At 37.3% G+C, this 22,564-nt stretch overlaps 2 protein-coding genes across 5 annotated transcripts in view; one reads left to right on the top strand and one right to left on the bottom strand.

Annotated features, from left to right (window-relative positions):
* The first annotated feature begins 8,231 nt into the window (after positions 1 to 8,231).
* Positions 8,232 to 22,151, top strand: LOC144980871 (uncharacterized). Of its 2 annotated transcripts, none has more exons than XM_078928767.1 (5): positions 8,232 to 8,407; positions 10,138 to 10,933; positions 17,048 to 17,265; positions 20,846 to 20,977; positions 21,685 to 22,151. In XM_078928767.1, exons 2-5 carry the CDS (start codon positions 10,153 to 10,155, stop codon positions 21,823 to 21,825), a joined length of 1,272 nt encoding a protein of 423 aa, XP_078784893.1. In that variant the 5' UTR covers positions 8,232 to 8,407; positions 10,138 to 10,152; the 3' UTR covers positions 21,826 to 22,151. The 2 variants fall into 2 exon arrangements, with proteins under 2 accessions (XP_078784893.1, XP_078784885.1); XM_078928759.1 differs by having other exon boundaries at positions 8,232 to 8,418.
* Positions 21,299 to 22,564, bottom strand: part of LOC144980889 (nucleoside diphosphate kinase 6-like) — a 29,192-nt gene continuing 27,926 nt past the window's right edge. For all 3 annotated transcript variants that reach the window (XM_078928793.1, XM_078928802.1, XM_078928810.1), the window contains one exon: positions 21,299 to 22,564. This exon is cut by the window's right edge and continues 389 nt beyond it. The gene's annotated coding sequence lies outside the window, so the exon portion shown is untranslated.

The raw sequence follows: 22,564 nt of genomic DNA, 5'->3' as shown, positions 1-22,564 counted from the left end.
TTTTTTAGGTGTTAAAATAAAGATACCACATGCATCAGTAAACATGGTTTTGGGAAATAATCGAAATGCTCTGCCTCCACCTATTCTGTCAACTCTCTTGCATGAAACTTACCCATTCTATTGGTAAACACTACATGACGAAAGCAGATCTGTCATAAAATCTATAGGATAACAATTAGCAGGTTTTGGCAGATTTATTGAAACAGCCTGGGTGTTAAGGACAAGTGGATAGGGGCATGGCACATGCTTCCTGTTATTGAGGTAGAATTGGATTTTTACAAGGACACGGTACAGGAGTTGGGAATGAGAGGGGAGAGCTAATGTTGCAAAATCACAAAGATATATGAAGTGAGTAGAAAAGTGCCAGAAGACAATAGAGAATAAAAAATTTTTTCGCGGCGGTGGTGGGGTTTGAACCTGCGACCTTATTGGTACGACAACTCCGCCTGGCAGGTGAGAGCGTGGCTCTACCGTGTGAGCTATCCACGAACACAAAAATATTCGTTTCAAACCCAAAGTCATTTCTAGATCCCTCTCTCACCCACTTCTTGAGATCGCCGATTCGTTCGCCACCATCGCGAAGTAATTTTGACCAGCAGTTAAGCTTAATAGCCAATATTCTCATCACAAACATATAACATAGAAACGATTGAGACATTGAGTATGCTCCGGTGTATGGGGTGAATTTTTAATTCAGAAAAGTGAGTGGAGCAGGCACTTATGTTGGTAACAACAAGATATGAAGTGAGTAGAAAAGTGCCAGAAGACAATAGAGAATAAAAAATTTTTTTTTTTCGCGGCGGTGGTGGGGTTTGAACCTGCGACCTTATTGGTACGACAACTCCGCCTGGCAGGTGAGAGCGTGGCTCTACCGTGTGAGCTATCCACGAACACAAAAATATTCGTTTCAAACCCAAAGTCATTTCTAGATCCCTCTCTCACCCACTTCTTGAGATCGCCGATTCGTTCGCCACCATCGCGAAGTAATTTTGACCAGCAGTTAAGCTTAATAGCCAATATTCTCATCACAAACATATAACATAGAAACGATTGAGACATTGAGTATGCTCCGGTGTATGGGGTGAATTTTTAATTCAGAAAAGTGAGTGGAGCAGGCACTTATGTTGGTAACAACAAGATATGAAGTGAGTAGAAAAGTGCCAGAAGACAATAGAGAATAAAAAATTTTTTCGCGGCGGTGGTGGGGTTTGAACCTGCGACCTTATTGGTACGACAACTCCGCCTGGCAGGTGAGAGCGTGGCTCTACCGTGTGAGCTATCCACGAACACAAAAATATTCGTTTCAAACCCAAAGTCATTTCTAGATCCCTCTCTCACCCACTTCTTGAGATCGCCGATTCGTTCGCCACCATCGCGAAGTAATTTTGACCAGCAGTTAAGCTTAATAGCCAATATTCTCATCACAAACATATAACATAGAAACGATTGAGACATTGAGTATGCTCCGGTGTATGGGGTGAATTTTTAATTCAGAAAAGTGAGTGGAGCAGGCACTTATGTTGGTAACAACAAGATATGAAGTGAGTAGAAAAGTGCCAGAAGACAATAGAGAATAAAAAATTTTTTCGCGGCGGTGGTGGGGTTTGAACCTGCGACCTTATTGGTACGACAACTCCGCCTGGCAGGTGAGAGCGTGGCTCTACCGTGTGAGCTATCCACGAACACAAAAATATTCGTTTCAAACCCAAAGTCATTTCTAGATCCCTCTCTCACCCACTTCTTGAGATCGCCGATTCGTTCGCCACCATCGCGAAGTAATTTTGACCAGCAGTTAAGCTTAATAGCCAATATTCTCATCACAAACATATAACATAGAAACGATTGAGACATTGAGTATGCTCCGGTGTATGGGGTGAATTTTTAATTCAGAAAAGTGAGTGGAGCAGGCACTTATGTTGGTAACAACAAGATATGAAGTGAGTAGAAAAGTGCCAGAAGACAATAGAGAATAAAAAATTTTTTCGCGGCGGTGGTGGGGTTTGAACCTGCGACCTTATTGGTACGACAACTCTAAAAAACACTAAAATATACACTAAAAAAAATTTTTTATTCTCTATTGTCTTCTGGCACTTTCTACTCACTTCATATCTTTGTTACCAACATAAGTGCCTGCTCCACTCACTTTCTGAATTAAAATTCACCCCATACACCGGAGCATACTCAATGTCTCAATCGTTTCTATGTTATATGTTTGTGATGAGAATATTGGCTATTAAGCTTAATGCTGTCAAAATTACTTCGCGATGGTGGCGAACGAATCGGCGATCTCAGAAGTGGGTGAGAGAGGGATCTAGAAATGACTTTGGGTTTGAAACGAATATTTTTGTTCGTGGATAGCTCACACGGTAGAGCCACGCTCTCACCTGCCAGGCGGAGTTGTCGTACCAATAAGGTCGCAGTTCAAACCCACCACCGCCGCGAAAAAATTTTTTATTCTCTATTGTCTTCTGGCACTTTTCTACTCACTTCATATCTTGTTGTTACCAACATAAGTGCCTGCTCCACTCACTTTTCTGAATTAAAAATTCACCCCATACACCGGAGCATACTCAATGTCTCAATCGTTTCTATGTTATATGTTTGTGATGAGAATATTGGCTATTAAGCTTAACTGCTGGTCAAAATTACTTCGCGATGGTGGCGAACGAATCGGCGATCTCAAGAAGTGGGTGAGAGAGGGATCTAGAAATGACTTTGGGTTTGAAACGAACATTTTGTTTCGTGGATAGTCACGGTGAGCCACGCTCTCACCTGCCAGGCGGAGTTGTCGTACCAATAAGGTCGCAGGTTCAAACCCCACCACCGCCGCGAAAAAATTTTTTATTCTCTATTGTCTTCTGGCACTTTTCTACTCACTTCATATCTTGTTGTTACCAACATAAGTGCCTGCTCCACTCACTTTTCTGAATTACAAAATCACAAAGATAACTTTTAAGAAGTAGGAGGAGAGGGAATTTTTAAATAGCTTTAAAGTGGACCAATGACAATTTCAGACATGCAATCTTGTACATACGTTTATAGAAACTCGAAAGGGAAAACATATTTTGACCAACTGGACCTTGGTGGCATTGACTTAGCACAAGAATTCAGAATCCGCTTTTATGCATGGTCTAGCTATAAGCATGCTCCCCCTGATTCCCCGAGGACCGTGCTTATAAAAGGAGACCACTCTAGTATGTACACACACGCTATCTCACTCTATCTCGCATACATATACACTATATATCTGCTCTCTCTCTCTCTCTCTCTCTCTCTCTCTCTCTCTCTCTCTCTCTCTCTCTCTCTCTCTCTCTCTCTTATTATTGTTAACTAAAATTCTTTTACTGTGATTGTTTCCTTAACAAAAAGTAAAAGTAAAAAACAAAACATTCTCATTATTTTGTTATATAATTTCAATAAAGTAATAGAATAAACTAATAAGAGAAATGAAACGATATTATTATTTGACATGTGTCCTATCGATCTCACCTTATGTTGGTGCTTGCCTAATAATAATGTTGAAATGTGATACCTATGACAAGATTAAGAGAGATAACATTTTCAGAATTGGATGTGGATATATATATATTTTTTTAAACAGCGAAATTGAATTCCTGATTTTGATTTCATTCTCCATAACCCCAGTCAATTAATATTAATCGTTCATTTCAAAAATAGATTCAATGATCACTGGATGGCAGTGGGTTCGTGATAATTAAATTGTGAATAAACATTGTTTTACCAACCTATGTTTTTATTTCATTATTTCGACTATTTGATTAACTTTTCTATCAAACTTATAACAATTTACATCATAGTTATATTTCGAATCTCTAACTGAGCATTGAGAGGTTAGATTGGTCTAATGGGCCTTTTACAAGCATTGATTTTTACCCTGGCAAACTGAGGTCGACTGTGGTATTCCAGACATCGAAAATTACTCAATATAGGCATATTCTTTGCTGGCAATCCATCGATGTGTTTGCTATTACACGTTACGATTTTGACAAGCATTGTCAATAGTCTAGACTATAGAAAGGAAGAAAACAGCTGATGAGTCACTCCATGATTTAACTCTGTGTGTTGTGGTGAAGAAAACTCATAAAAAAACACTGATAGATAGATGAATGGATAGTTTGTTGCATGAATGAATTGAAAAAGAATGGAAAAGTAAATTGTGAAACTTTTTAACTATGAGTTTTTGCGTGTATTTTTAAGCGTAGGCAAATGTATTTGGTGTCGCTGAATCCAATGGTGGCATTTAAAATGTCGAGAAAACTATTTTCAAGATATAAATAAGTTGTGGCCAGTGACCCGATGTGCTTCACAAATTAATGTCACCATGTCTTACACCACCGAAAAGGGCCCACCTAATGAGATGCAATCCAACACCTAATCCGAAACCCCCTCAACCGTGTCTTGGTCTTTATTTATGTGCGGCTATCTGGTCTAGTGGTATGACACTTGCTTTCGGATGGGAAGGTCCTGGGTTAGAGACTCGGTCGATGGATAGTCGAGTTCTTTACTCACACCGTACTCGGGTGTAAAATTGAAATGAGTGCCTGGCCGTTAACAGCGTTGTCTCTATCCGAAAAAAAAATGTAATATCACCTAACAGGGGTCATGTCTCGTCCTGCATGTTAAGTGTTGCTGTTGGCCAGGAACCCCTTGTAAATCCCTTTGAGCACGTTTAGTGGATATTGCGCGATATAAAAGCTCAATTTTTTTTTTAATGAAAAATATATGACAAATCGTGTGACTCGCCGTCCAAGCAGTGTCAAATAAAGACAGAAGCATTGATCAGATCTGATAGAACTCAGAACTCTTGTTGAGATAGCAGGTACAAATAGACATTGAAGCGACTGAAAGCAAGAATTCGTACAGTTAGATCGGATTTGGAGATGGAACGAGAACAGTTTCTTCAGTATTGTCTTTGTGCGAAAAATGTATGTTCGCCTAACTGGCTGCTTGTGTTGTCCATTGTGAGTGCGTTGTCCATCCGAGAAAATATAAATCATAAAACCCTGTGAGTCTGTTTTCAACGCCGTGAAGCACTATAGATGCTATACGTTTAGGTAAAATGCTTAAACATCCATACTAACACACAAAACAATATGTAACCTTAAACGCTTATAGTCTGATTTATAGAATTTAGTAAGAACAAATCATACAAATAGCTGTCTAAAAACAATAACAAAGAGACGAGTGACGTAAATTTCGTTCCATCTATATAAATTCTATCTATAATTACATTGAGTAATAGATTCCAACCTCTTACTGAGCTCGAGGAGGACATAGATGTAGAGTCACATTGGGCAAAGATCAAGGAAGTCTACATAACAACTTGCCACGAGGTATTGGGGGTAAAGAAATCGGAACATAAAGAATGGATAAGTCCAACCACCTTGGACCTTATTGAAAAGAGGAGGACAAGGAAGGAACAAGTGAATGCAAGCCGAACAAGGGCTTCAAGACTGGATGCACAAGAGCAGTATCGAGCCATAGCTAAGGAAGTCAAAAGATCTGTGAAGAAAGACAAGGAAGCATTCATGAACAGACTTGCAGAGAAAGCAGAAGCATCAGCGACTGGAGGACACATGAGGATCCTTTATCAAACTACCAAGACACTTGCTGGAATATATGGGAAACCAGAGGTACCAGTCAAAGACAAAGATGGGAAAACTATTTTTGGAAAAGAGGCTCAATCTGAACGATGGAGGGAACATTTCAACTGCCTTCTGAACAGACCACCACCAGACAACCAGCCAGAAATTTTGCCTGCAAGGAATGAGCTACCAATTAGCTGTGATCCACCATCAATAGCAGAGATTGTGGGTGCCATTAACAAGATGAAAAGGGGGAAAGCTGCTGGACCAGACCAGATTCCACCGGAGGCTCTAAAAGTTGATGCGGAAAGAAATGCTGAGGCCCTGCACCCACTATTTGAGAGAATCTGGAATGACGGGATATTCCCAAAGGATTGGAAGGAAGGACATCTTATCAAGCTTCCAAAGAAAGGGGACCTCAGTAATTGTAATAATTATCGAGGCATCACTCTTCTTTCTATCCCAGGAAAGGTTTTCAACCGTATTATTTTAGAGAGAATTAAGAATGCAACAGATGCTAAACTGCGGGACGAACAGGCAGGTTTTCGGAAAAATCGTTCAACCACCGACCAGATTGCCTCTCTGCGAGTCATAGTGGAACAGTCTATAGAATGGAACTCTCCTCTTATTGTCAACTTTCTGGATTACGAGAAGGCTTTCGACAGTATTGACAGAGCAACATTGTGGAAAATTCTGGCATATTATGGACTCCCGGAAAAGATAGTAAACCTCATTAAGGAAATGTATGAAGGATCAAGTTGCAGGGTTGTACATGAAGATCAGCTTACTGACAGCTTTGAAATTAAGACTGGTGTCAAGCAGGGATGCTTGCTCTCTCCATTCCTGTTCATCCTTGCCATTGATTGGCTAATGAAGGAAACCTCCAAAGGGAGAAGAAATGGGATACAGTGGACCCCCTGGACACAGTTGGAGGATCTGGATTTTGCAGATGATCTGGCTCTTTTGTCCCACACCCAGGACCAGATGCAAGCAAAAACCACAATTATAAACAGCCTCTCGGAATCAATTGGTCTAAGAATTCACCCTGCAAAGTCAAAGGTCTTGAGGATAGGTACGCGTCAAAGGGAGCAGATCAAAGTAAAAGATCAGGAACTCGAAGATATAGACACTTTCTGCTATCTCGGAAGTATAATTGACAAGAATGGAGGCACGGAAGCAGAGGTGAAAGCACGAATAGGAAAGGCACAGGCTGCATTCACATCTTTGAACAGAGTTTGGAGAACTAAAGATATCTCCCTTCAACTAAAGCTAAGACTTTTCAACTCAAATGTGAAGTATGTCCTACTGTATGGATGTGAAACTTGGAACGCATCACAGGCATGTATAAGGAGGGTACAGATTTTCGTAAACAGGTGCATGCGTAAGCTACTCAGAATAAAATGGATGGATAGAATAAAAAATGAAGAAGTATGGAAAAGAACACAGCAGAAACCAGTGGGAGAGGATATAGGAAGAAGACGATGGAGGTGGATTGGACACACGCTTAGAAAGAATGACTCAACTATAACAAAGAAAGTATTGGACTGGAACCCTCAGGGCAGAAGATCAAGGGGAAGGCCACGAGGAACATGGAGAAGAATTAAAGAAGCTGATATACAGAGAAGTGGTAAGGCCTGGAATGAGATTTAAAAAAAGTTGGCTCAGGATAGAGAAGGATGGAAACTGTTTGTCTGTGGCCTAAACCCTGACCCAGGGTGAAAAAGGCATTGATGATGATTGATGATAATTACATTGTTTGAAACAACTCAAAATTATCTGCTACGCCATTCAATGCCACTTTTATGGTGGTTTTCAGCACGGGAAAGAGAATCAACACACCACTACTGTAAACATTATAAGGTTTGAGTTATATTTTATTAAAAACGCCGAATAGATCAAAGGAATTCGGCATTGTGAGAGAACTGTTTGGTCTATCACCATCATTTTCAAAATTCGCACCGTCACTTAAAATCTATGCACCCATGCAAAAAATCACGACGCCACAATTCGTAAAACCAAAATCTAGAGGTGCCTAAATGAGCCAATAAGATGGAGAGAAAGATAAAGTGAGTAAATGTGACTCATCTATAAGGGAACAACACAAAACAAACGACGTCTCGGCCTTAGGCCTATTTCAAGTAAACACGAAGATGCAGAGCATATTGAGATATCTAGTATAATACATCTAATATATTTCGTGTTTACTTGAAGAAGGCCGAAACGTCGTTTGTTTTGTGTTGCGCCCTTATATATGAGTCACCTTACTCACTTTATCTTTCTCTCCACAGTTCGTAACTTTGCAGGAATTTACTATATTCCGTGCGCACCAGACTTGGGACGGACGGACTATATAGTACTAGACCTATTTTACAAACAGCTATCAATGGCTTAGAGTAGAATTCAGTTGTATTCACACACACACACACACACGCACACACACACACACACACGCACACACACACACACACACACACAGAGAGAGAGAGAGAGAGAGAGAGAGAGAGAGCGAGAGAGAGAGAGAGAGGATGTCTTCTAAATGCTTTGTAATTTGCACCATTGTTTCCATGTTGGAAGATGTGCTTTATCAGGCATCCTTCACGAAAAGCACAAAGAAGCACGGAAATGATACATGAGATTAAAGTAAAAACATTTCATCAATAAATTAAAAATAAATAGGGTGCCGTAAAGCACCTCGTCTCAGTATATTTTTACGAATATGTAGAGCATATTGAGATAACTAGTATAAACAAAGATGATTCGATGAATTACATCAATATTGTGGATAAATAATCCACAAGCTGGTAACGTTTTTGTAAGTTTGTGAAAATCTCTAGAGTGGTGTGCTCACAAAGACAACTTTCATCGGGGCCAAATCCATATAATATAAAATTACATTTTTAACACCCCCCCCCCCCTTAAAAAAAAACAAAACAAAGGGAGGCCTTCCTAAAGCTCCTACATCCCCAGTATTCTTTTTTTTTTTTAAATAATGTTAGTTCTGGTAGGGGGTTTGGGAAGGGGGAAACTTCTTTTTATAATGTTCTAGTATGGTGTTTGGGAGGGGGAGAAAGTTTCCCCCTCCCAAACCCCCTACTAGAACATTATTTCTTTTAAAAAGAATACTGGGGATGAAGGAGCTTTCGGAAGGCCTCCCCAAATAAATACAAAACAACAAAATTTTCCATCAGTTTGAATAGATTTAATGATGAAAAAAAATTAATCTTCTTTTAAAGTATCACAGTGAGAATGACCTGGCACAGATGGGTGTTTTTGAGGCACACCACTATACCAGAGACATTTGCCTCTGTACAATAACGCAGTGTGTGACTATGGTGGCCTCGTGTTCAACTAAAGGGAGTCGGTGTTGGCACACGAGGGTGGGGACAGAAGGCCACTATGGCAGATAACTAGACTTTGATTAGTTTGTTTATATTATAATGGAAAAAAACAACAAAACAAACAAACCCAAAAAAACGGACTGGACAGAAAGCTTATTTTAAACGAGATTTTATCTTAAGCGAGTTTTTCTTATCTGGACTCCACTGCGTGTTCATCAGCATAAAATATGTTAAAATTAGATTGGTTATCCCATTAAAAAAAAATAATAATTCTACAGGACAGGATCAATTTAATCCAATCATGTACGGACATTTTCATTTATCATGTAGTGCCTTAATATTGCTAAGAGGTTATTGTTGCCAATATTGTCATTGGTTTTGGTAAAATCATTTCAAGTCGTAATCTGTGTGCTTCACATGACCTCTGTGTTGAACATCAGTGAGCATATTGTTAATTTATGTGTTTTGTTAATTTATGTTTTTTTTTTGTTGCTTTTGTTGTTTGTTCTTTCTTTTTTCGTTTTTGTTGTCGACAGACTGACTCACACAATTTGCACGACCTAACGGAGACTCGAACCAGGAATCTGTAGGTCAGATACCGAGTGTCATATCACAAACCACAAAGCTACGATTCAAGAGAAATATATATATTATATATAATATATATATATATATATATATATATTTTTATAAAAAAAATATATATATAATATATATATATATATATATATATATATATATATATATATATATATATACCTTCTCTCTACCTCTACTACACATTTAGATGTGTGTACAGTCCAAGTCTGTTTTACATTTTTACTTGCCTTTTCGCCGTGTTATTATACTCCCTATCATTTTAATTAATTAATTAAATAATTCTTGACCAATCTGAAAATATTACGGATTTTAAAGATTATACAATTAGATGTAGGATAAAAATTCGTATCAAATATCTAAATTATTTATATCGCAAGTATAAAAACATGTAGCATCAGTCGACCTCTTTATGCCCATTGTATATGTTGGCTTCAAAAAGAAATCAATATTCTAAGGCGCATACCACAGGTGAACAATGTAGAAATTCGTAACTTACTTTTTACAACACTTGTGTCAAAGTTCCCGACAATCTTACCTGTTATGTGTTTACTTAAGTTTTACACACTTTCCTTCTTTTTCTTGTCTATGGTCAGAACAAGTATTCTACAATGGAAGAATCGTCACAACGTGACTTTAAAAGTTCTTACAAGGACGTATCGCCATCACTATCCGAACAAGACGTAGATATATCAAAAAAGGAACATATATACTCTGCCACTCGGACAAACAACATGCCTCCAACTGAAATAATAAGAAATCTGTCATCAATAAAATCCCACTCACGTGGTCCCTCGATACAACCGCCCGGTGAAGGACAAAAGACCAGTTGTACTCAGAATAGCAATGAAGGAACAAGCAATAACATGGATTTCGTGGAAATAGGAGAAGGAAGTGTATCAGATTCATCAAATGGATTGATAAGTTATTTTGATTTGGAACTAAGTCACGAAGAATCAATGCTATCACATTCTGGATGTTGTAACTTAGAGACAACCAGTAGGGTAAGCAGCGTGCCATTAATTGGTGAACAAACCTCGTGTTCATCTGAATGCAATTCTGCACCATTCACAGTGCAATTAATTTCTGATGAAACAACAAGCCACAAAGGATACAAGGCACGTGAATGTAGATCGCCTGTGCTGTCCGATGCAAAAGGAGGCGAAGCCCTGCGGCCATTTATCACGCCTGTACTCCTCACGGGTACGAATTTAGAGGAGAATGGAGGAATCACAGACCCCCAGCCCGGAGAAGCAGAACGAGAAATTGATCATATTCGGCAACAGCTTCAGAAAGATCCTCCCCAAGAAATAATTCTTCAGCCATTAAAAGCAACTAAGCTCACGTTCAAATCACAAACACAGGAAAGTCAGATTTACGAATGTAACAAAAGTAAGTCATTACTTCTTAATCAGACCATATTGGCATACCTGATAAAACACATTTTAAAAAATGGCCATAAACAGCGGCGTGGCATGCTTACAGTATAAAGTGGTGCCAGACAAAAATGACTTACACATGCTACATGTGTAAATATAAAAGAAAGAAAAAAAACTTACATACTTGTAAAGTAAATTTGCATGGTGATGTTTCTATTCCTGCAAATCTTTTCAATAGTTTGTTTATATAAATCACGAACGAATATATTTATTGGAGTTTGGACACTGAGGGAAATGGCTAAAGGGACACATGCAGACATTGAATGTCAATCGAACAAAGGGTAATTTCAAAACTTACAAAGCGTAAGAATGTAAACAGCTCATGGCCTATTAAAGGAGTACTGTAGTTACGTCATGAAACAGCCCCATTCCACTTCGGAAATCAAACATGACACCACACAAGATCTCTCTCTCTCTCTCTCTCTCTCTCTCTCTCTCTCTCTCTCTCTCTCTCTCTCTATCTATCTATCTATCTACCTATCTCGTTCACATTCCTTCATATCAATTTTTGCAGCAATAATAATAATAATAATAATAATAATAATAATGATGATGATGATGATGATGATGATGATGATGATGATGATGATGATGATGATGATGATAATAATAATAATAATAATAATAATAATAATAAATTAATATATACAATAATCACGACACAGAGAGAGAGAGAGAGAGAGAGAGAGAGAGAGAGAGAGAGAGAGAGAGAGAGAGAGAGAGAGAGAGAGAGAGAGAAACAAATGAACTTGTTAATAATCGTGATTTCGATAATAATAAAGATGGTCGAAGTTACCATACTATGACTAGGACGTAAATGACCAACATTAGCTATTTTTCCCCAGTCCAACAGAGTTGGAGCAAAAATTTCTCGGCACCTGAGGCGGTTTTTTCTCGTATGTGAAGATGGTAAAAATTCGAGCCAGGTATTCAATGTTGCAACATTATAGTACATTATAGTAATAGCCTTAAATGGTGCCAGCAAAAATCCTCTCCTTGCAATCGTTTGAGTGGGGAAATCCAGTCACTCGCTCAGCCATAGTACACAGTCGCTGACAGTCATCAACGGACTGTGTGAATCGGGAGAAAAGCGTGGATAGAAGGCGTTGTGACAGAAAGGGAGTCTGTTTCGCACTGTTGATAAAAGGCGATATATACCATTTCTCAGTTTTATATATTTTAAAAAATGCTGTTATCCATTTTTAAAACATGGATGTGGTGCCAGGCACCACTTGAACCAATAGAGCCACGCCCCTGGCCATAAACTTGTAGGGCAAATACCCGGGAAAGGGGGGGGGGGGGGGGGGGGGGGGGGACATTTTGAGTCATATACCATTGGAAAACTTATAAAATTTTCTATCAGATCCCGGTTGTCTCCTCATCAAAAAGTGACCGCATAAGAAAGTTATGGCCCTTTGAAGGACTTTTTTTTGTTGAAAAATGAGTTATTTCCCCTGATTGTCAAAAAAAAATAATACAGTATACATCAAACGTTTAAATTTAGATACCATTGATTGAGACTGACATTTTGATTTTTTTAAAATGTATTTCGTGGCAAAACAATAATTCTTATGGAAGTTAATGACCTTTGAAAACAGTGAAACTGTTTGTTTTGTTTGTTTTTAAGGGTTTTACGGCGCTTGCAGCACATTTAGGTTATATCAGCGCCAGTAAAAAGGAAGAAAATGGGATGGTAAAAGGTTCTAGAATTGCAATCAAAGCACCCAAGAGAAATAAGACAAATGGAACTGGGAACAAATAGGGATCAGATGTAGATTCCAAGAGCATACCACCAATGTACTTAGTTTGAGATCACCTAAAAGTCTCATCCAGAGACAAGCACAGGTCCCAACTAAAAGGAATACACTCAAATGTTTACAAATCATATAATATAATATGTAATTTAAACATAAGACAGTGCATAACAGAGAGATGATTTACAATGAAATAAATGTCACCTCCCAAAATTATAACTATACATTCGACTGTTTCCCTCCCAGCCAAGGAACTCCGGCAAGGGTCCGGACAAAACTAAGTAATCTCATTCCAAGACAATGACAGAAACAATTGGTAAACGGGTATGGGGGGGGGGGGGGTAGAAGACAACAGCATGTACCTCCCTGCCCACTATGGGAGGTCAGGACCCCCACCCAGTCAGTGAAACTGTTAAAAGATGTGAAATTTTATACAAAATTTCCAGAGTACATTATGTACTTAAGTATCGGTTGTTATTTTTAAATAAAGGACACACAGTCTTACTTTAGAACGTTTATATTGTATTGTGTGATCAACAATATAATTTCATGCAATAAAAGTACTAAGTATTATATCATCACCCTTGATGTTCAACAATCCCAGAGCTATTTTGCAGTTACCGTGTTTGAATTAAGTTATTTAGTATAAGTGCCTATAAGTGCCTTGCAACATATCGTACTGAACATATAATATCAATTAAATATTTGAGTTGCATCATTTAAGATAAAATTATGTTCTTTTACGGTTACTAATCTTCGTCACTTGTGTTGTCAGAACTCGAATAGCATTCAGAATATGCACTTTCATCTCCACTGAGATCACTACTTTCACTCTCACTTGAATTTGAAATATGTGATTCAGAAGTAAGAATGTCTGTCAGGTCTATGAGAAACATTTTCTCACCCCAATCGATGGACAGTGTATTGTTGCAACGCTTCCAACCATGAAATTCAATTGGTGGTAATTCGGGGAATTGTTGCAAAGCTCTTTTCCAAATTCGAACTTGATAATATACTCATTTTAAATGCAAGTCCAGTGATTGCTGACATGGAGGCATCATGCTTAAGTCGGTACTGCTTTTGGGAGATATAACATTGTTCTTTGTATGGAACTTTGAACAAACTCTTTGATATCGTAATTCATTGATGCTTTCATGCTCTGAGTTGTAGATCTTACACACAAACTTTTCAAGCTGGCATTTAACTTCATCTGTGAGATTTTTGTGTTCACCAATATCCTTCATGGCAGTCTGTGATTCTGGGTCATTACATAACGTTTTTAACTGCCTAATTTTGCCTTTGTTCAGAAACGCACAAATTGAATCACAACCTGTTAGGGCATGAAATCCAAGTAAAGATGTACTTATATCTCCAATGACACTCTGGATAACATCATTTATTACGACAAAACGCCTCTTGTCACCAACACCAGTATCAAATACTATTTCCAATGGAGATAATGCATCAGCAAAATGAAGTAAGAGGAGAAAGATATCTATATCAGTGGACCTCACAATAACTTTTGATGCAAAGTCATTTACTTTAGAAAAGTTTGCATGCAAAACAATTCGAGTGTCTGCTTCTTCCTGGGTTGATTGTAAGTGGTAAATAGGAAGTTGGTCAGTTATTTTACCATCCTCGGTAGTGAGTAGAGTGACCTCCTCTTCACAGACCACACACACATTTCTCCCAACTAACAGCTCCGCAAACTCATCGGTGGACCACTCGTTGAAAATGAACTTGATGAGTTGCTTCTTGTTTTTATTATTGCACAAAAAACTTTTCCAATCACGGGGTACTTTTGTTGACCTGCCTTTCAAAGTAATTGTATCAGATGTGCTACGTCGAATACGTTCTGTGCATTTGATGGAATTTTCTTTGTAAGAATCAGTCACAAAATGAACAACTCGTACTTTTGGAAGACACAAAAATACTGTCTTAGCCAAATGTAGTAAAAAATGTCCAAATGTTTCCGGAATAGAAATGAGTGAATGGAGCAAAACATTTCCATCTATGATGTGTGTTAAAATGTAGTCGTTTTCGGAAGCATTCACATTAGAACCATGGCATTCCAGTTTGTGGAGCAGTACTGCTTTATTGGTTTTTACCATCGACCCATCCACTTGTTGCCAATGCCCATGAAATAGGACCAAGGGGGTAAGACATCAACTTACGGAGATCAATTTTGTGCTCAACAGCTAACATTATCAACTGTCCGTATATATTTCTTTGTGCAATTACTTTGATTTCTTTATTGGATTTGTTGCGAACAGAAGATTTTTTTTTCATTGAACCAAATGTTTGGATTTTCTTTGCAATTATTGGTGCGTGGAAAGATTTCTCACGTGTCCCCAATCGCTCCTTTATAAAGTTTTTCATGTCTAATTCACCCTCCTTGCATATTGTGACCATAATCTGTTTAGAAATGTCTTCCGATGCTTGGACACCAGATGACAAGCAAACTATATGTTCTCCACCAACATCAAACGGATTGTAGCTGCAAATGGCATTCGATATTTTATCCACGTTTTTGCATCCACGAGTCATCTCTGAAAGCCGTAATTCTTTATTGCTGTCATGACGGCCTACTAAGTCTGCTAATGATGACAAAGCCTCTCATGTCAGGTAATGCACCACCTGTCGTATGCATCAAGCTTTCGGCTAATGCCTATCAAACCGCCAATGGATTTGGAGTTTTTATTTATTGTTTGCACAATTGTTTGGTCAATAGCTACCCCCGATGCTTTTGAATGTGTTCTTCTGGAGCTGAGTGTGGTTTCTTTCAGGATTTGAATGGTTTCGATTTTGTTGACTTCCAAGTACTCCCAACTAGAAAGGTATACAGTTAAATAACGTGCATAGTTAGGATGATTCATAGCAAAGAATAACGGAGTCATTTACTTCAATGAGTTTAAATACATATCAAAATCGTTTTCTCTCAATGCCCGAAGTAACTGAAGTATATACCAGACACTGTCGTAGTTTTGCAACCAAAATTGTGCAGTCCTGCCATGTCTCCCAGCTCTGATTTGCAACTTCATTTGATAATTCCCATAAAATTGGACATGCTGTGAGCTGCTTCATTGATACGAAATCCTTAGATTTCAATATTGACATTTTCAATTCCAACCATTTGTTTTCTGCTGACGGTTTATTACAGATAACTGCCTTCAATAACAATCGATCCAGGGCTTCCACAAAACATGCATGAATACGCAGAGCTCTGTTGTAGTGTTTTCCTGACATTACTGCTGAGAGAGAACCATTTGCACACATGCCAGACTCAAGAACAATGTCTTCAAATCCAGAGGCTTCCATCATCTTTCCTAAAGCTTCCATAAATGCGCAAATAATGTGAAATGTTCCAAGTCGTATGAAAACGTTCTGAAATTTCTCAGGATTGCTCCACACAATAGAGTATGCTCTTTTTGCCATCGCCAAATCGATTGACCGGCACAGGATCTCCTGAATTGTGTCATTACTAGTAGGCGACTGATGATTTGGCTTCATGTATTGGATATAATACTTCTTTACTGATAAAGAACAAAAATTAACCCTATCTAAACATGAAAAGAGAGAAAATTCATTTTCGAGTTATTTCCCTTGAATTTGTAAATTATGTGTCATTTTAAAATATATCACAAAAATTAGTTAATTTCTTCAAGAATGTCACAAAGTAACCTAAAAACTTCCCAAATGATAGATGTGCATTTCAAAGTCAGTTATGTTTCAATACAACCAAATTTAAAGGAGAAATAACTATTCAAAGTTGAAAAAATTAAATGTCATATATAAGGGGAAATAACTAGAAAATCAGCTGCAATTCTCTTATGTGGTCACTTTTTGATGAGGAGACAACCGGAAGCTGATAGAGAATTTTATAAGCTTTCCAATGGTATATGACTAAAAATGTCCCCCAGGGGGGTGAGGTCCACGCCCGCTGGAACATGTACTAGATCAATTAAAATAATATTCAATTTTAAAGTCTACTGTTAGAGACTTTTTTGACATGTTGGGCTGGTATCCGGTGACAATCATTATCTTATTTTAGTTATTTTCTTTCATTTATTTGTTATAATTTTTATAATATTTCAATATGGCTCTTTATCATTCGCACCTTATTATATGGCCCCGGTTGTTGTATTGGAAAAAATGTTTTGTAAGTTTTACCCCAGCTTTTTTGGAGATGTCGGACGTAGAATTCGGATGTGTCAAATAATGTTGTCATTGTCTAAATTATATATATGCGTACAGAATATATGACTGGAATTTAATAAACATTTTTTTTGTGGTTATTATTCTAATCATTTTAGCCACCCACACACCACCTCCATCGTACCAGGAGAGCCTCTCTTATCCCGTGATTCAACACCAGCCTGTTCCAGACCTTGCCACCACGATAGGAGCATGCTCCAATACCACCAGAACCAAAGACCCACTGATCTCTATTATAAGACTTACCAGTCCTCCTTTGGGTCAGCCGACCTCAGCGGCTGATCCATCCACAAGGGACAGTGTCTTTCTTTGGCATGTAAGAACTTGACAAAACCCGTACCAAATTTAACAAAATTAAAATGCTCTTTGTGAGTTTGATGCAAATTAATTAAGACAAGACACGTTTAGATCAAATCAGCGTCAGATCAATTTCATCCACTTGTCCTAATGTTTTGTCACCGTGTAAAAGTGAACAACATCCGGAAATCAGATTAAGTGATACAGACTGATTGCCATCTTTTCGCAAGATTATTTTCATAAAACAAATTGTACCTACGTCTTGCGACGTCTATGTTACTGAGGTGGTGGGGTGGGGTGGTAGGAAACCCGACTACTACAGCTGCGAAGATCCGGGATTTATTCTCTAGCTGGTCTGAGTGGCATCTTTTTATTTCGTTTCAAAAATATAATGAGATAAGGTGGGAGCATAAAAACCTGGCAATTCTAGTCCATTCTTACATGAGTCTGTTTTAAGCTAATCTAACGTTTAAGAGAAATGAATCGAATGAATTGCATAATTTTAAAGTCAGTCGTTGCCACTGAGATAACTACTTTTATCATAACAACCTCTACAATAACAAAAATTGAGAATCCCTCTGAGTTTTTTTTTTTTTTTTTTTAAATAGATAATAAAGAGGTATCACAGGTAAACGGCTGCGACTTGAACCCAGCAATCTATATGAGACGGATATTGCTCTGCACATGACAACTTCGGCAATGCCTTAAAAATAAAAAGAGTGACCTTGTCCATCTTGTCACTTGTAGTCTGATGGTGGGAGTAACATATAAATGGCAATACTCTTACTCCAATGGATTTTATCGATGATACCGAATTAATGGTTCTTCTGCGACATATCTTGTTGCTGTGCCTGTCATGGATGCCTTTTTAAAACTATAATCTTATAGTATGAGCATACACTTTTGATAATTACGTCAGTTATCGTATATTTTATTAAAACTAGTCGAATAAACATTTGTTTTATTTTTGACTCGAAAATTTGAAGACCCATTGCCATCTTAAGTGTCTGTCACTCACCCAGGGTAAACAGCCCACAGATCCAGAGCATCACTAACAATTTTAACACACATTATTGAGAAAAAAAAATGCATCGTGTCGTCTTGTTTTGCGATGCAATTCCTTTATCAGTGTGTCAAAATGTTTCGAAAAATACTCACTAACTGGGCCTGATCTATTTGTGTGTTTGATATGTACTATGCTAAGGATATCTCAGGCCTTTTCATATAGGAAATAAATAGTCAATGGGACGAAAAGGGGTATAAACGGCAGGAAATATTCTGAGTGGTTACTGCTTAGTAACGGAAAATCATCAATTATAAGCAACATCACACAAGAGATGCTTTCTTAACAACACATTTGTATTCGTGATTGAGAAGGATAGACTCGAAACAGTGTCCGGATTTTTCGTGGCTTGATCACGTACATGATTGAATTGTGTCACCAGAAGCTTTGCTTTTTTTATTTTAAAGGTTTTACGGCGCTTGCAACACATTAAGGTCATTAATCAGCGCCAGTAAAAAGGAAGAAAATGGGACAGTAAAATGTTGTAGAATTACAATTAATGCACTCGAGAAAAGGTAAGACAAAGGGGAATTGGTTCAAATAGGAAACAGATTCGAAAAGCACACAATCAATGTACTTCGTTTGAAATCACCTAAAAGCCTCATCTAGATACAAGCACAGGTCCCCACTACGAGGAATGCACTCAACTGTTTACAAATCATAGATAATATGGATATAAACAAACCATAATACAGTGCATTACAGAGAGATGATTTACAAGGAAAAAAATATTATCTCCCAAAACTAACTATACATTTGACTGTTTCCCTCTCAACCAGAGTATCCGGTCAGGGCCAGGACAAAATCAAGTAATCTCATTCCAAGACAAAGACAGATAGCAAATTGGAAAAAAAAAATTAAAAAAAATACAGATATAGGGGGATGGAAGACACAGTAAGTGCCTTCCTGCCCGCTATGGGATGTCAGGAAACCCACCCAGTGTGTCACTGGAAGAAAATTCTTTTTGCCTGAAGAACAAATAAACCTGACATATATTTCGCTCCTTTTGATTAAAAACTATTCGATGTTTTTATAAAATATTTATCATAGAATTGTTAATACAGATAAACATTTCAAATGTTATTTTCGACCCACAAATTGCAGTCATCTTAGTTTCTATCAAAGTGTGAGGTTGATTGCCGTGACAAGCATAAAGGCTTGATATCGGAATCCCTTTTTCTTTTTTCTTTTGCATTGTAGTTGTATGAGGCAAGAGTTGACGGTAACTAATGAGATTCGTTAAAAATGTAAGTATTGGCATGGCAATTTATCATGATGATCCATCTGGTCTTAGTTCCTATAAAAGCGTGTTATTGCCTTTTTGTATTACAAAGAGATTGGGCCAAGAACTTCTCAAGTAATTGATTTGACAAGAGAGACGATTTTGCAGTAAAGACCCTCTCTTCAGATCTGTCCTCGGCTTTCCTCATTATTGTTGGGCTGCCCATACTTGTTCATTCCTTTACATTGTTCATCTAGCACTTTGTTTGCCGCCTCTCCTTCTGCCTCCTTCAAGGGTCCCTTACATAATGGTTTTTACCCGTGTCTCGTGGCGAGAAACATGGTCAAACCAGACAATTTTCTTCCATTGACTAGAGACAGGAGGGAGTCCTGATTCCCGTTAAAAAAACAAAAACAACTCATGTAAATCTCTACATCCGACGTTGACGTTTGGTCCATATAGGTAAGGCCTAAAAGGCGCCTATAGTTTTCGTTTTTGAATGATTGTATCCTATTTAGGATTCCATGGGTTAATGCCCAGCTTTCATGATTATATAAAAATATTGATAATATAACGGAGGTAATTGATAGTTCTTTCACCAGTCCAAATAGTTGAAGGGAAACAGCGTAGAATTTCAATCATGATTTTATCCAAAAATAGATTGAAAAGTATGGGAGAAAGTAAACAGCTTTGGTGCACTCAAGCTGATGTTTTGAAAAACTGATTATTCTGCTTGGTCATAAGAATGGCACTGCTGGAGTAAAGTGCCTCCACCATTTGTACCAGCCCCTCTTCTATTCCGAATTCCCAAAATTAAAGGTAACAATTTTAGTGATCGATAAAGACCCTTATTTGGACATAATTAAATACTAACATGCATCACTGATTTGGCTATGGGACTTTTGGCTATAATATACAATGCAAATATTATGGTAAGTCTATTGAACATATTATAATTAACTCCCGCCCTCACTCCACCTAGAAAAAAAAAACGTTTTTGCGACAGTGACATAATAGATGATCAAAAAGGTTCACATTCGTCGGACAAGAGTAAGTTGTCCAACTTCCTTTTAAAAAAAGGTAAGTTTTACATTGTAACATATTATCCGGGCCAAATTAGCTTTTCAAAATTTTAATGAATCAAAAGATATAGAGGATTTATACGAGTAATTCTTAGCTGTGCCAAGACATATTTGTGGTAGAGAATAGTATCCAGTAGAAGAATATTAATACGGATTCATCACAGACGAAGGACCAACACCAACATACATCTGTATGTTTTGTTATCATGTGTGTATTTGGTTTCTTCCTCAGAGTGCTAGCAGTGAAAATTGCAATAGAGACAGCAATGCACAAGACCAATATTCAGATCACCAGATCTTGGCCTTGCTAGCTTGCATCATGTTTTGGCCGGTTGGTCTCCTGGCTATCTACTATGCCAATATGGTAACTTCTTTGAACACATTTTTAAAAGAAAAGAGAATAATAGTGCAATTGCATTCATCAGTAAAGAAAATAGACGTGACCCATCGCCACAAAACTGTATTATGTCAGTTTGATTTGACAAAAGACGTCGTTTCTAAAAGTAACAAAAAATTAAAATCTCATATTTCTGGTCATTTTAATGATAGAATCACTATTTTGACACCTGGTATTTCAACATAATACCGTTTTGAGACGATGGGTCACACATATGTAAATAAAATATATGTCAGTTACTATCTGACTTTTAATAATAAATAGATAAATGAATAATGACAAGGCCTCTCAATTGCTTTCTACCTTTTAATAATAAACAAATGAATACATAAATAAATAAATGAATAATGGTAAGGACCCTCAGTTGCTTTCTATCTTTTGCTCATTATGTTTTTACAGCAGGCTATACAATGTTGATTAAATTTAATATTTCATATTGAAACGAGCATCATATATCATCTGCTCTCGCTCTATGCTGACCCTTTCTTCGTTATTTTTGTTGATTCTTTTTTATTATTTTTAAGCCTTTAATGATAAATATCAATGTTGACAAGATTGATAAAATAGCTTGTAAACAAAACATACTTCAATTAATCACTCTCACTCCTGCCTCCTAATTTAACTCATTTGCCCGTTATCTGCATATCTTTCTTCTCTTTTTATTCCTTTTCAAGGCAAACATTCTACGATCAGAGGGTGTCCACACCAAGTCTTTGATATACTCCAAAAGAGCTCTACTCCTGTCTTTGGTTTCCTTTATGATTGGCACGGGCGTTTACCTGACATTCTACCTCCAAAGACAAATTACACTATGAATTGAAAAAAACAAAAACATAATAATAATAATAATAATAATAATAATAATAATAATAATAATAATAATAATAATAATAATAATAATAATAATAAAGAAATCATGCAGCGACTGGAAAGACCATCCATGTGAATTACGTGAATTTGTTAACCTAAACACGAAGTCCACAATGCATTCAATAATCCTCTTCAGACATGCTAATGGTAAGTTAAATATACTTTTAAAATATACCTCATGAGTAATTTTTTAAAAGTGGGCCTCAATGGAAAAATGGAATACAATTAATCGTTAATAAATGACTAAAAGTGTCTTATTACTTTCAACGCACTTTTCTCTTTGGTTTTTGTTTTCTGAGTGTCCATGTGTCTTCAAGTACATATTTCAATAAGGTTTCTAGACGTACTTCAATGCTTATGCAAATAGATTGTTGTTCACTCTGCTGTATAAAAAAACCTTTACAACTTATTGGTAAGGAAATAGTAAAAATATTACTTTGAGGAGTAGAATAAAGATATTCTTTCATAGTTTGGATCTATTAAACTTTTTAATTTTAGAGGCTAATTAACAAATACTCGCAAGCTAAATTAAATCCAAAGCTATGAAAGAATCTTATATTACTGCAGCAAATGTAAATGCTTATAAACATTCAATATCATGAGAGAAAATGTGCATAAAATAAATATTCCAGGTTTTTGGTGAATACATAAAAGCGTTCTAGAAACAAAGGACAATCATTGTAA

The sequence above is a fragment of the Berghia stephanieae genome, chromosome 1 (assembly GCF_034508935.2).
Source record: "Berghia stephanieae isolate SIO BIC M18660-M18661 chromosome 1, UCSD_Bste_1.3, whole genome shotgun sequence".
In the NCBI taxonomy this organism is placed as follows: domain Eukaryota; kingdom Metazoa; phylum Mollusca; class Gastropoda; order Nudibranchia; family Aeolidiidae; genus Berghia; species Berghia stephanieae.
The sequence above is the reverse complement of the archived record's forward strand: the minus strand, read 5'-3'. Positions and strand labels throughout refer to the sequence as shown.